General features: G+C 38.6%; 1 protein-coding gene across 22 annotated transcripts in view; it reads right to left on the bottom strand.

Moving 5' to 3' along the window:
- Positions 1–14,730, bottom strand: part of PRRC2C (proline rich coiled-coil 2C) — a 75,527-nt gene that overhangs the window by 48,983 nt on the left and 11,814 nt on the right. For all 22 annotated transcript variants that reach the window (XM_055814813.1, XM_055814817.1, XM_055814815.1 and 19 more), the window contains exons 2-4: positions 7,599–7,766; positions 6,244–6,421; positions 2,952–3,058 (exon numbers count right to left, since the gene is read on the bottom strand). In XM_055814813.1, the coding sequence (XP_055670788.1) occupies positions 2,952–3,058; positions 6,244–6,421; positions 7,599–7,713 (400 nt within the window). In that variant the 5' untranslated portion in view covers positions 7,714–7,766. The remainder of the gene's footprint in view (positions 1–2,951; positions 3,059–6,243; positions 6,422–7,598; positions 7,767–14,730) is intronic.

Raw genomic sequence — 14,730 nt, 5'->3', positions numbered from 1 at the left:
TGTAAAGCATTCATGTTTGCTACCGAAGTTGTTACATTTACTAGGCCAACTACCACACCTGTCAGGGCTGAGAATAATCCACAAGCACCCGAGAGCAATTATGGACAACAGAACCAGACTTAACACAGGGAGTAGCTTAAGTTCCTCAGCTCTGTTAACACATACCCCTTTCTAGACAGAGATTTCCTTCATTTTATTCTACTACAGCCAACCCACGAATGGGCAACTATGCTATTGCATAAGCCCTTAAGATTAATTGCTGTTCTAATTACAAACAATTCTTCAGGATTTTAAAAGGCTTTTTACATTATGAGAAAAGTAACAGAACTGTAGCATTGATTTCTACACCCCTTGACGTTGTAAATCAGGATTGGAATTTAAGGCCTCTGTTGCACATGGTAGGGAAGCCAAATACATACGTCTTCCTCTTTACAAGGTTTTGTTATCATCTACTTTCAATCAATGCCACCATACCTCGCCCCCAATGGATACTGACCTATAGGTCAACAGCATTCTAGTACTGAATCACCGATAATTTTAGAGAGGGAAGAGTTCTATTCCAACAGCCTGAATAATGCCCTGTTCCTATACCGGTCTCTACTACTGGCTATTATATGAGACATCATGTTAGGTTACATGGACTATAGGGCAAAGTCACAAAAAGGGCTCTGAACATATGCCATCCAAACCCCCTCAATCCTGCTTTCTAAAACTCAAAAAGGGGTATTATAGAGTTTTTCTCCAATGTTTCAGTCACACCACGATATGCTTTTTTTTAAGCTGACATCTAGAAAAGCTTCTGTTCTCTCTGATCTGTGAAAGAATCCTTCATAACAATAAAACACAGGGATCCTGACATGGTGGTGTATGGTGGGGGTTTTTTTTGTTGTTGTTTTTTTAAGATTAAGAGTCAAGCACAGGATAAACTCCTTACACTTTATACTTTCTTTGTAAAGACATGACAACAAATACCACCACTTATCGCTGTGCCTACAAAATGCCTTGAAATCTTTCAATCTTCATTCCGACTTTACATACTACAGATCACATTAACTGTTCTTGTTAACGGAGATTGGGCTCTTGATGCTCTCAAGCAGCTACAACCAACAACTTGCTTAATGGGACTGAAAACCAGTCACACTAACCAGATGGCCTGCCAGGCAGGGAACCCTCATTGGAGGTCCTGTGGCATGCAACATTCATGAGTGTTATGAATCTTGAAAGGTGGTTCTTTGCTCAGGTCTACACAGCAGCAGCAACAATGTTTTAATTACAAAGTAACAGCATCCTCAGTGATCTTGACTGCGCTTAAGCTGTCAATCTGAAATAGCCAGATTGTCAGGCAAGAATTCAAAGATGTTATGCTAGCAATTAACCCAACTGTTAGCCAGTGCATGAGCTGGAAAATACATGCTGCCATTACATTTTAGAAGCCTTTTCTTTCTACACGGCCATGCACAGCACCACAGAAGGATATAATCTTGCCTCACTCAACTGACATCTTAAAAGAGCATGAGGTGGCTGGCTGAATGACTGCTGGAACACGTACAAGGCATCTGGAAAAACTACAAGTTCCACCAGCCAACTGCTGATCAGGAAAGCATGAGCACAACAGGTGTATCCTGAGTTTCAAACTGAGGAGGACAGCAAGCAGCTGATGCCAATTCACATTCTGCATTTCTTCTTGAAACAGCAAACCCACTACTGCATTAATTGAATGAAATGAGGGTGCCATCTGGGCTTGGCACACAAGCTGCCATGGTAACAACAAAATAATTAGCTAAATGCAGTTTGAAGCCACTGAGCCGAATCACTATTTCCTGTGTCACAGAGATGATCTTATCAGTTTATGTAGAAAGGCTGGTATGCAAATCACTTTGCATCAGCATTACATCCTTTTTTTATTATTCTACAAAAATGCTGCAAAAGCTTAAAGGAGGAGAGCTCCTATATTTGACAATGAAGGAAACACTGAACATTAGAGAGGAGAGCAAGTGGAAAATCTAGAGTTGTCACTTCTAATACTTACTGCAAAAAAAAAAAAAAGACAAAATCATTAGATATGCAATGTTAACCCCATATAATGGCTCAGAAGTTACCTTCATGCAATTCAGATTTTACTATTCTAAGATCTCTACCCAGAAGAGAACTCACTTCTTCAATCTGGAAGCCAAAACTGTTTTATAGGCACAGAAAGCTTATCAATTTCAAGGAATAAAACAGGTTGCAGGTTATTTTCATAATGAAGACACAGGAATTCAAAGTAACCTCTCATTCTACAAGCAATTATAAAAATCTGTTCAAGATTTAGTTCTGATCTTACAACTGTAATGAAAACACTCAAGCTAAGATTCATGCTGATACAAACAGGTCTCCACCCTTTCATACAATTATGTTAAAAAAACCTAAAACACACCTTTAATGCTTTTCCCAGAAAAAAGCTTAACTGAAAACTATCACTTTGAAACAAAAATAATCAAGGAATCTACAAAATAGAGGAAAAAGTATTGCTGTAGCACACATTTAAATAGAAGCAAGACTACAGACATTTTCTACAAAATGAGCAAGAATTATTAGAATGATCACTGTTTATGGTTCTCCTTCCCATGCCAAAATTGCACACACTGCAACTACTGACTTGAGATTTTCCCTCCTCACTACAGCCATGGTCAAGATCTTACGCTGTCACCATCATTTTCCCTGTCAATCCAAAAGAGGTGACTATACCAGCCCTTTTAAAGACAGTCAGGCCTGCTGCTAAATCAGCCTGGAGTTTGCTTGAGTGGCCGGGAACTGGCTCACCTGCCAGCCTAGAAAGTTGCTTCCACAGCATTTGTAGTCGCAACTGCCCCGGTCAAGACTCAAATGACTGCTGAGTCTGGGGGTCTTTCATAGCAGCATTCACAATCTCCCAGGCTAGTCAAGAACCCCTCCACCTTGACATCACTTACCATCTTGTCCACCTGGTTTGGTGTTGGCCCATGATTTGGCAACAGGAGCTGCTTCTGGAGGAGCAGGAACAGCAGGTTTTGGCTGTGTCTGCGGCACGTCTGGCTGTCTGGAATTAAGAGGAAAAGCACTTGTGAATACAAGAGGGTGAGCACCGAATACAATCATCAGGATTACTAAAGCAAACAAGTGGATGAAATGAGGTAGCTATGCAGCTGAAGAACCAATAACTACTGTTCTGCAGAAAAAGCATTTTCTTATATAAAAAGAAGTTGCAGTAGCAGTTAAAAATTGGAATAAATCAGCTAATTCTTTCAAGAGTAGATTTCCCAAAGTGGAGAGGAATGAATGAAAATGGCTGGGCACAAAATGCAGTCAGGCATGAACAGAATTACAATTTATATATAACTTATTATAATATATACTTATATATAACTTTTATAATGAAGTAGTGTACTGGACAATCAAAAAACAATCGATCTACAACCATGGAAGGGAATAACTTGGAATAATGTTCTCTTGCCTCAGGAGTTAGAGGGAAGCATTTAAAGACCACCGTGAACTGAGAGAAAGAAGGTAAATATATGTCAGAAATTACGAAGGAACTGGTAAGGAAAGCTAAAGACATAATTGAAAGAATTACGGGTACCATGAACTGGAGCCCAGAATTTTAAGTCTATTAAGAACAGTGTCTCAATTTCACCACCTTAGCAATAAAAAGGCAGACATAAGCACTCAATTTTGTCCAATATAAAAAATAGGCATATTTTTGAAGATCCTTCTAGTCTACAGATTCAGTTATGTTGCTTAACTTCTTTCAATAGCTATTTCTAAATCTGCATATTCAGTTAACTTAAGACGCCAAAGCATTAGTGTCTACAAGTCAAGACCTCCAGCTCATTAGCAGTAATTCTGATAAAACAGGAGTTATGGGGCAAATCCACAGGATCACTTTATGATACCAGTAAAGAGGTAACTAGTGCAATACCACGTCAGCTGACTTAAAATAAACAGTTATTAATGCTTTAAATAGATCCTAAAGTAATCCTAAACTTCTGAGGACCGCTACCGAGAACTCCGTTCCACTTGGGTTCTGCAGTGGTCAACCCAAAAGCACTACACAGCAGTCTTAGAACTGACATAGCAGTTAACTATCCCCAAAAAACTCAATCATTGCTGGGGAGAAACACACTGGCTTCTTACAAGGATAACTGAACGCAATTTTCATATGTTTCCACAGATTACCACAATTAAAAAATAAATAAAAAAAAATCATCTTTTCTACTTAGCTGTAGTTCCTTATAGATGCACACTTGCTAAGGGGAAGTTGTAACTTACATGGCTGTACTTTGTCACACAAGTTAAACAAGGGACAGGACTACTGAGGAGCTTATTCCTTGCATTTCTACTGTTTCAAGGCCAAGCCAATTCAGAATTTGAGTTATATGAACACTGTCCTAGGGGTGTGGGTTTTGGTAAGGGTAAGAACTCAGCTTGATGCCAGCTGAATTAATCAAATCAACACACATCAGGCTGCACTATCCAGGAAAAAGGGAATGAAGCAATACCCAGAGGAAGAGTGACAACTTGGGCAAGCAGCAGAAAAAAAATTCATAATCACAGGAAACAACTCACTCATGTGAACTCCAATGCAGTGATTCAAGAGAAGAAGAATTAAACTGAAGCAAACTAATACCAAGATGTTACATTTATACACAACACTTGCAAGAAGAATACCAAAACACTTTACATGTGAACTGCATTTTTTATAAGCATACTGCAATACCGGAGAAATACAGCAGTAGTTACAAAAATGGTCTGAAGATTTGAGCAAATGCATTAGGTGGTCTGAATTCAGGAGAATTTACTCACGGCCTGGGCATACACACCTGTTCCTGGGAACGAAAGCCTCCCCCCTACTAGGCAAACACCTTCCAGTTGCAGATAAGGGACAGCTATTTATTTAACAGCAACATCAGCTACTAGAATAACACATGCAGCAGGCTATGGAAAGGCAGGCAAAAATGCAGATAAAGTGTGTTTTAGCCAAGCAAGCTACTGGCTCAACATAGATTTAACTAGACAAAGTCTAAGTGACCTTGAAGTGCAGGAAGATGTTGTTAAAGTACCATACAAAACACCACAAAGAAAATTGTAAATATGTAGTTTCATAAGCTTAAAACAAAAAGCTAAACACAACACTACACTCCTGAACTCTAACAGCTTTTCAGAGATATCAAAACCTGACATTTAGATGCAGGAAAGTACACAAGGAGAAAAAAGAGGGACAGCAAGAAGGCGAAGAACATATTTTAATCCTCTTTCGCTTTCACAAGTGCTAGTAACATACAATCAGTGCCTCGTTTCAAGTATCTTTCAGAACAATTTATATGTTAAGGTATAAACATTTAATACCCACTTCTACTTTTGTAGTGATAATCATATCCTATTTTAAGCTTACATGGCAAAAGATGTACTTTAAAATACTTTCTAATTAGATATTGAATTTTACTCTGTTTTCTTCAGCTGACCTCCTGTACAAGTGTGAAAAACAGCAGATGAAACTTTACTGAGCACGGAAAGTTATACTCTGTATACAGCAGTGCATCACCATCAATTCCATTTTGTTTATATCACATATTGGGGGAGTGTGAAACAATACTGTAAAGTTTAAGATAGAAAATTTTTTGTAAGTCTGTAGAATTTATGGCGCACCAACCAAACAAAGTACAAATATGAAAAAACATTAGGAAAATAAAGCAGACATTCAAACAAATGTATACAAGCCAAGAATTTTTGAGCTCTCTCTGCCATGCATCAGTACAATCACACTAATATACAGATTTTTGCATACTCTCACAAACTTGCAAGTTACTATTTAATTTAGCTGCTGTGTACATAAGGGTTCTTCCTAGAGTTTCAGAAAATTTGTAAGGTGATTACACTGAATGTTGCTGTAGTATCGCCTTTAAGCAGCCATCAAAGCTTACACAAAGGTAGCCACGGCAGGTGGCTAAAGGAAACGCTCATGTTCTCACATGGAATTTGTTAGCAAAATGCTTTCAACTGAAGCGTGGGGCATTTTTGTTTTAATAACTCCCCCCCAACATTTATCTCCCCAATAGCAAGATTCTTTCTCACAAAAATTAATAGCAGTGCTAAATCCTCTCTGGTAGCTATCTTGAGGGCAGTGAAGTCTAGCCAATTTCTTCCCAGGACCTGCTCAACCCTTGTTTCTGAAAAACTTGAGAAAAACAGCACAGCAAAACCACCCAGATCTCATTGGTCACTTACTTTTCTTCTTCGTGCTGTTCTTGTTTTGAAGCCCATCCTGTGCCATCTTTAGGCACAATGTTCACATTTGGGTCATTGCCTTTGTTCTCTGCTTTGAGACTGGGGAGGTTAGCTGGGGGAGGCATCCTCCTTGAAATAGCAACTTTTCCAAGACTCTGTAATCCATGGCGTGCGGCAACTGCATATCGAAAGAAAAAGTACAAGTTATCAATGCTGTTTATTAGTGTTTATTTTAAGTTATCTTAAAAATGTATGAGTATTATGAATTAGAAATTAAGAATTCTTCATAAATAAAAAAACCCAGGAAGTAGGAATACTTCGTCTGGGAGAACATGAGTACTTCTTGAATAGTGGGTCAACTATGGCTAGCCTATTCCAGAGATTAAAAAGCATATATGGTCCCACCTTTACACACAAAAGCTAGACAAACCATTTCAAATACGATGATGTCTTAATATCCTTTAACATGCTGTCAAGCATCATTCTCTTGTTCCTTGTGGAGTTAGATATACCTCGATGAGTCCAGGAATACCCCACACGGGTCCAATCCATTTCTTTTTTGCTGACTGTTTCAGCTGGCAGATGCTGCTCTTACAAAAATATTCCTACAAATCCCATTTACACCAGAACCACAAGTATGGAAATACACTATGAAGTTAATGCACTACACAGGACATTCAACCTGCCAGGTGAACAAGTACAAGACACTACCCTCAGCATGTTGAATCATTACAAACACCTCCGTTCAATCTTTAAAAATAATATTGTGGCAAACTTTGTTAAAAGTCTGAGCACACTCCCCCTCTTTGACCTACAAATCTAGGCAAGTATGTCAAATGAAATTCAAAGCCTTCTGAGTGTCATTCCTCCCTGGTTCTCAATCCAATCAATCAGGAAAAAGCAGGCCCACAGTGGCCTTATTTGAAAGGTCACTCTAAGTTTCACCCAGTGTTTGTCTGCAAACCAGAAAAGCACCCTATCTGAAAGTGAGCACTACCTTCTCATTAATCAAACACCTCCAGTGCCAAACATGTTAATACAGTAAAAAGTGCAGCTGGGGAATGGTATGTCATGTGCTGATAACAAATGAAGACTGTAGCTATAAAACAGTTTTTATTTACCTCTAATCTATTTCCTACTAGACTGCAAATGCCATCTCCCTAAATGGATACCCTTGTTTACAGCTAACCAGAAACTGTAATCAACATGGCTTTCCAGAATTCTCCCTCTTAACTGTTTTATCAAGCAGTTTAAAAATAATTCTTGCTGTGCTTCAGTGTTCATTTACTTTGCACTCTTAATGAGTACTGCAGTAATGATGAAACAGAAGGCAAAACTGAAGTCAGTTTACTCACCTGTGGTTTTCTGAGTTTCCAGTGACTTTCCCTTGTAAGTATTAAACAGACTGAGTGTTGCATACTTTGTTTTTCCATCCTTTGCTTTTGTACTCTGGCCTGACTTTTCCGACATTTCGATGGAAACTCATCGAGTCTGGTACCTCCCGCTCACCTCTCAAAATTCGCCTGAAAACAAAAGCAGAGCAGTAAAGAAATATGAATATAAACCAATACTTAAGACGGAGTTCATGGGACAAAAGTGCACCACATATTTAACACCATTAGCACTGTTTCATTTAAGCATACTAGAGATGCCATCAAACACATTAGCTCCAGAAACTCCTAGCCTTATGTAACACTTGTAATTTCAAAGTATTTCCATCTCTAGAATTTGAACATCACAAAGCAAGGAAGGTCATGATTAAATTAATATCAGACCCTGTAAAAGCGTTAAATACTACCCATGATTTCACTAAAACCCCAAACCAACAAACAGGCAAAGTCTCCATCAGCAGCTCGCTTCCCACTGGGGAAGCTCAACGCCTTCACCCACTCCAAAGCCAAGTGCTGAGATACCATTAACTGCGGTACAGTACTTCTAGAACTTGGGTTTTTTTCCCCTCAGTTGAAATCATCATGAACTCAACAGAGAAAGAAAACTTCTGACTCTGTGTGTTTAATTTATCAAAACCAGGAACACAGTACATTCAGACAGGGAGGGTGAGAATTCCTTAAACCAAGAGTTACACTATTCTTCTTGCAGCAGTAAATTACAGGGCTGTTAGATCAGGTCATCTCTCTCCTCCCTCCTTCTCCCAGAATAGCAGGCTTTGAGAAAAAGAACCCAGCAATTATCACTGATACTTCACCTGAAGTTCTTAGAAGTAACTTGCCAGAGTTGCTACTTATCATCAGGCAGGAACACAAGTGAGCATTCACTTAAACAGAACATTATTATATAGTTGACTTCTCGTAACAAGACTCAAAACCCCTGCTACCCTCCTTTTACAGTAACTTTTTTATATATTTCCAAATGAATTCCAGAATAGTTATGTATGCTCAAATACTCTTGCATTTCATTCTAAAAGCAGACAGCAAGAAGCAAGACATCCTGGTCAAACCCTTTCATAATCAACAAACTCACTGGTCAAAACTCAGGGCCTCAGATCTTCAAAATGAATTTGATTCATGTGCATGGCACTCACACATTAAAAGTCTCTGCATGGACAAACAATCTAAAGAATAAAGCACTTTGGTGCTTTGGTCATGAGAGACGTTAAACCATGTCAAAAGATCAGGGAAGTTTCATTTATATAGGAACAATAACATTCCCACCCTCCCCTGCCTTCTATGTCAATTTACAAGCCGTGACTGAAAAGATGAATGAACATGACCAATAACTTTGGGATGGTCCAGCTTCAGCATGATTTGGGCCAGATGCTATTCTCTTACAATCCACGCAGAATGCTGCAACGGGGGCAGTCCTAAGCTTCACACAGGGCCACATACTTGGCTAAGAAATACATACTCCCCTCTCACAAGGAGAAAGCAACACCCAGATTTTTTTGCCAGACTGGTCAGCATTTGGCTATTTCAGCAGCATGTGTTTATACCAACAGCCATTCCTCTTGTCATCCAGAAAACATGAAATACAGGATGGAAGCAGGGTGAATGCAGCCCACCAAGCAGGTCACGTAACCAGAACACAGACCTCAGATATGACTATTAGGTCACTCCTTATCTATCCAAAAAAAGTACATATTGAGGCTGCAGGGTTTCACTGGAAGCCACAGCTCACTACTCAAACATCATTACAGGCACAAGGAAGAAAAAAAAACCAACCCAATACACGAATTTAGACAAGCTTATCTTTGGAGCTATCAGTCATGCAGATTTCAAGCAACCATTCACTGTTTGCAGCTGCTTCAATACTTATTTGCAATTCAACAACATGTCAAGCTTTGCCCATTAGTATTATTCATGGACACGCAAGTGCTTTCAGTTAGGCTGGAGACCTGAATCCAGGCAGACTAGTTTATCAAGCTGGAGTTTAAATCACACACTAGGCCCTGCATTAGCCTCTTCTTCAGTGTGGAAACTCAATTTATCATAAAGTCTTCAATAAAATGCCTATGAAAGAACCTGTTACTCTTTGCTCCCAGACTTGTATTTACGATAGAGTCCACCACAATCATCCTGCAGCATCAGAGAAGGTATCAGGCAGATAATTACCAGGAGCACATGGGTGGCAAAGGAGCTTTCAAGTGTGCATGTAACCGTATCAAGTAATATACTATAATTACTTGATACTTAGCTCTGCTCACACGATCTTTCAAGTGATTAAAACCATGCCTGGGTTGTTATTTTCAGCCTAAGACTCATCCCAGCCCCAGGTTTTGTAAATAAGTAGCTTTATAATGGTGAATAACCTTTAAGTTGGCGAATAAAACAAAAAAAGACAACTCGGGTCATTTCTTGCCTGCCCCCCCCCCCTTCACAAAAGCAGTGAAGTCCTAACAGATGCAGGCTGAGCAGAAAGAAGTTTGAGAATGGTTTAAGATAATGTTGAGGTTTTGTCATACTTCCTTAAAGCCTGCACCTCTGGTAGAGACCAAACATGGAAAACCTTAATCATAACTCTCTTCTCTGCACAGTAAGACAGAATTCATACTTGGACAAATGTTAATTGCAACAACTGTTCTTTCTAGAACATTTGATAGCTTAAAGAACAGGAGGCAGTGATCATGTTCCCCAATAATGCTTTTTTGTGTCAAATTTACAAAGATCAGTCTGCCCCATTGTGGCTGAGCTCCACCCTTTTTATACTATTAAAATTAATTTTGATTTGACAAAGATTTTTCAAAGTTACACTACCAAAAAAAAAAGAAACAGTATTTTAAATTGATTAAAACTGTATATTCCTCAGTTACCTCATCTGCAGAAAATAAATCAGGCACTACAAACAGTGCTCTTTTAAATTAGGCAAGTCAATATATTCATATTCAACTAAGGTCAGACCTGATAGTGGTTACCAAATTAGATATACCTGCAAAATTGAACTTTTGACCAGGTACTCAAGCCAGGGTTGACAAATCCTCTGTCTGAAGAGCCCATGTGGCCCTTCACAAACTACTTGCCAGGTCACATATTAAACAAGCACCCAGTGCCATCTAGTAACAGTTATGAAGAGATAATTGCATCATTTCAAGCCATATGAAATGTATCCAGCTCCAAGACCTTTGCCTTTTCACTCAAACTTTAGTTGTACATGTCACGTTCCTATACCGAGCATTGGAAACATTTCCCCTGTACCGCCACCTACAAGGTATTTTAACACAGGAGATGTTTAATTTGTGCATACAATGGTTGGCAAGTACTAGACTCACCAAACGATTCCAAATTTGCCCTAGCATTTAGATCTTACATTATTAAGTTAGTAAGGTAGTCAGAACTCTGTTAGTCAAATCCTTAAAAAGCCAGGTGCTACTGTCTCCTAGGTTTAGACTGTCATATGAGTAAGAACATGAGACAGCTGTGTACCTCAGAACAGCAGCAACATAAGATGCCAGAACTACTTACTGAAGTTAAGTAACTACTACGATAGTGAACAGGACAGGCAACAGTACAAGCAGTAATGGCAGCTGGCAGGGTTTACTGCACGATTAAGAAATTTAAGCAAGTCAGCGGCTCATTTTGAATGACTACAGTTGTTACGCGTAATTACAGAAGGCACAACACTCTCAAAATTCTGGAGCAAAGTGTACCTTTCAGCTGCTCTGTAATGCTATCAAATAAGTTAACTGACCTTCACTGTGACCTGAAGATTTTAAGGTTAAATTATTACTGTAATTTCTGTATGAGACTCTTTTCAGACTGCAACTGGTTGGCTTATTTAGATTCTGCAATGAACTCAGAAGCACATGTACAGAAATTACCACAGTAGGTAGATGTCACAAGTTCTAGATATCCTGGTCACTGTTAAGGACTATTTACTGATACCCTCTTAGATACTTACAGTTGGTAGAAGAGCAAACAGAACACAGTATATTCCAGATCACAGAATCATATTTTTAAATTAATAATAAAACCCCAGCAAACAGAAAACCCATACATACCACACAGACCTTTTCCACTAAGTTACTAGCTCTCCTGATAATTTCAGAATTCCCCAAAATAACTTGTTTAGAATTATACTCATTTGTGTCTGTAAACTTTGCAGTGTTCCATTAGGACCAACTGCAGACTAGGAAAAAAGTATCTTACCTCCACTTTGGAAAAATTTTGCATGTGATTAAATAAGGAAGAAAGTATTACATATTTCGAGGCCACTTTAGAGGACTGGAATGGTAAAAAGTTTAAAACATCTAACAAATTAACACAGCAATTCTTGTGTGGTTTCCTTCCTTCTCTCCCACCATGTCTGTTTCAGTATTTTGTAGTTTTATTACCCATATGAAAAAACAGTTTTACATACAACTGAGAACAGAACAGTATTCTGTGTAAGCTATGGTATTGTGGCTTGGTGAAGAAGTCCAGATAGGCATGGGAATGGGAGGAGAGCTGTGTAAAGGTTCAGGTAGAAAGTCAGCTGCTTTATCCACAGTTTTTGGCAGGGTATATCAACTATTTCTATTGCTGTGGAAAATAACTGTACTCTCTAATGGTCTAATGGTCTTCTAATTGATATGTTTCTGTATATGCTTGAGGCACAGCATACACCACTCCTCACCTTTGGGAGAAAGATTACCATTCTCTGTATTTTTCAGATTTCCCATTGTAGCTGATGCAATCAGATGACTGCACAACAAACACTCTGGATCCCTATTTTATGCACTGCATTTTTAAACCTCTATACAAAACAAGTGTAACATGTCAAGAGACTTCTTCAGCAGTATTAGTTATCTTTCATGCAGCCCTGTTATCTTAAATCCCACTACATCCCACACCTATTTAACCTACAAGCACACATTTAGGAGAGGTAACCTATACATTAGCTTCCCAGGATTCTGAAGTCTTAAAAGCATTAAGTAAATGCTAGAACAATTCCCACATTCCCTATTCAACACAGCTAGGATATCTAGTCCCTGCCATGTCTGCTCCAAGGGCTTTATTTTGGTTAAATTTGGAGAAGGATGAGCTAGAATGACCGAAGGCAAAGCACACCATTCAAGACTCAAACTTGCTGAAGATTTCCTAGAACTTGCAACTCTCAGTGCCTCAAATGCCCATCTGTGAAGTGGGAAACCATGAAAAACACTACATGAAAGTTTATTCATAACTGGGACACATTAGCACCTCTCTCAAAACAGAAAACAAGACTAATTCAGAAAGACTTCACACACTATTTTAAGCACACTAAAGAAAGTAGTTAAGGGGCAAAAAACATCATATAGAAATGTGTCATTTGTATCCAACCATAACTCCACTTTTCTTAGAATAGCTTTGTTTCTGGCACCCTGAAGAATGTGGCTCTCTGTTAAGTTCTGGAACTAAACAATATAACAGAAAAAAAATTGAAACTTTTTGGCCACACACTCAATTGACATCAGAGGCAGATGTTCCCAAATTCAGTGTTACTGATTTCAAAAGACACTGCGCTCAAAACCCCAGATAAAAAACATGGTATTAAAATTTTCAGCTAGGAAGGGAAGATTTAATTTCAACTGTAAGACTGGCATATTTAGATTCTAGAATTTCACTGAAGAAGTTGCCTCCTCACTGTAAAACTTAAGCATAACGTGTAGCTCGATACTAAGGTCTGAAAAACTGTGTGATCTTCAGAAAACAGAGTAATTTAGATCATTTAAGGAAATATAAAGCCTATTTAAAACAGAGAAACAGGATACTGGATTCAATGTACTTCGAACCCCAAAAAGCCTTCCTCATGCTTTATTTGTAACCCATTATGAAGGAGCCCTGTTATTTGAAACGAACACTCAAAAATATTGTGTAATTATTGAATATATGGTTTTCCGCAGAGAAGGTTGCACAGAAATAACAAAATGGAATTACAATTAAACATACTGACTTCACTTCTGACATCGACCTTTATAAACAATACACACTAACAGTCTCTTACTGATGACCTTGTATTTACAACTTTCTAGTGTCCAAAGCATCATTCTGAGACTGAGGTTTTCAGGCCCAGTTTTTATTAAAAAAACCAAAACCACACCCCAAACGTTTTGGCCATTTATCCCACTACTAAGAATTCTTAACCACTTCAGCACTAGTCAGCCTAATATGACATAAAAACAAGCTTCAAAAACCTCCAGTAACACTTAAGTAGCAAAAGTCTCTGTGAAATCAAAGTATCTAAAAAAGCCTCTAAGGTCAGGATTCCTCCCCCTACCCTGAGCAATTTGCAGCAGAATTCATTGTTAAGCAGGCTGTTGCAAAGCAGGCTGCAAATTGGGAGTAAAGATTTTCAGGCTCTATGACCTACAAGCACAAAAGCTCTCCAGACCTTCAAAGATTTCTAGACAGACCTCACTATATCTCATTCTTGAACAAGATCTATACTGAGTTTTATTTCCTCAGAAAGCCAGGCTAATGCACATTTTGATCTCAGTTTTTCTTCCCCATCTCTAGATTTTTGGGCTCACCAGTTTTCAGTAGAGCTTGAAAGAGTAAACAATACAAAGAGTGCATTGATTCTACAAATTCTGTGAAGGTAGGTGGCCAAGTAGCAAAAGAAAACCTTTTTAAGCAGTCTCTTCTGTATCCATCACCTCATAGGAAAAACTGTAGCACAGGTTGATCCCTGAGGCACTAGACAATCTATACAGAAGTATTGTTAATGGCCACCAAACGGAAAATCAAAATGAGTTTTGCTCCTTAGAACCAAAGCATTTTGTCATGAGATAAAGCTGTTACGAAGCAGGCTTTTCTAGTTCTATCATTCTTCAACTTACTCCCCTTTAAAGCCTAAGAAAGTCTCTCCAAAATACTACCAAAACTAAGTATGTCAGGTGGAAAACAGATCATGACAGAAGAAAGCCATTTTAGGACATTATCCTACAGACGCATCTTATAAAAATGCAGTCTGTGGATGCCAGAAATGAACATCCACAAATATGTCTGCATCAGTTCTAAGAGACACCTAACAACAGTTAGCTCTATTTAGAGCTACTAAGCTAAGCAATGAAAA

Source organism: Falco peregrinus, chromosome 10 (assembly GCF_023634155.1).
Source record: "Falco peregrinus isolate bFalPer1 chromosome 10, bFalPer1.pri, whole genome shotgun sequence".
In the NCBI taxonomy this organism is placed as follows: domain Eukaryota; kingdom Metazoa; phylum Chordata; class Aves; order Falconiformes; family Falconidae; genus Falco; species Falco peregrinus.
This window is presented reverse-complemented; position numbering and strand designations above follow the sequence as displayed.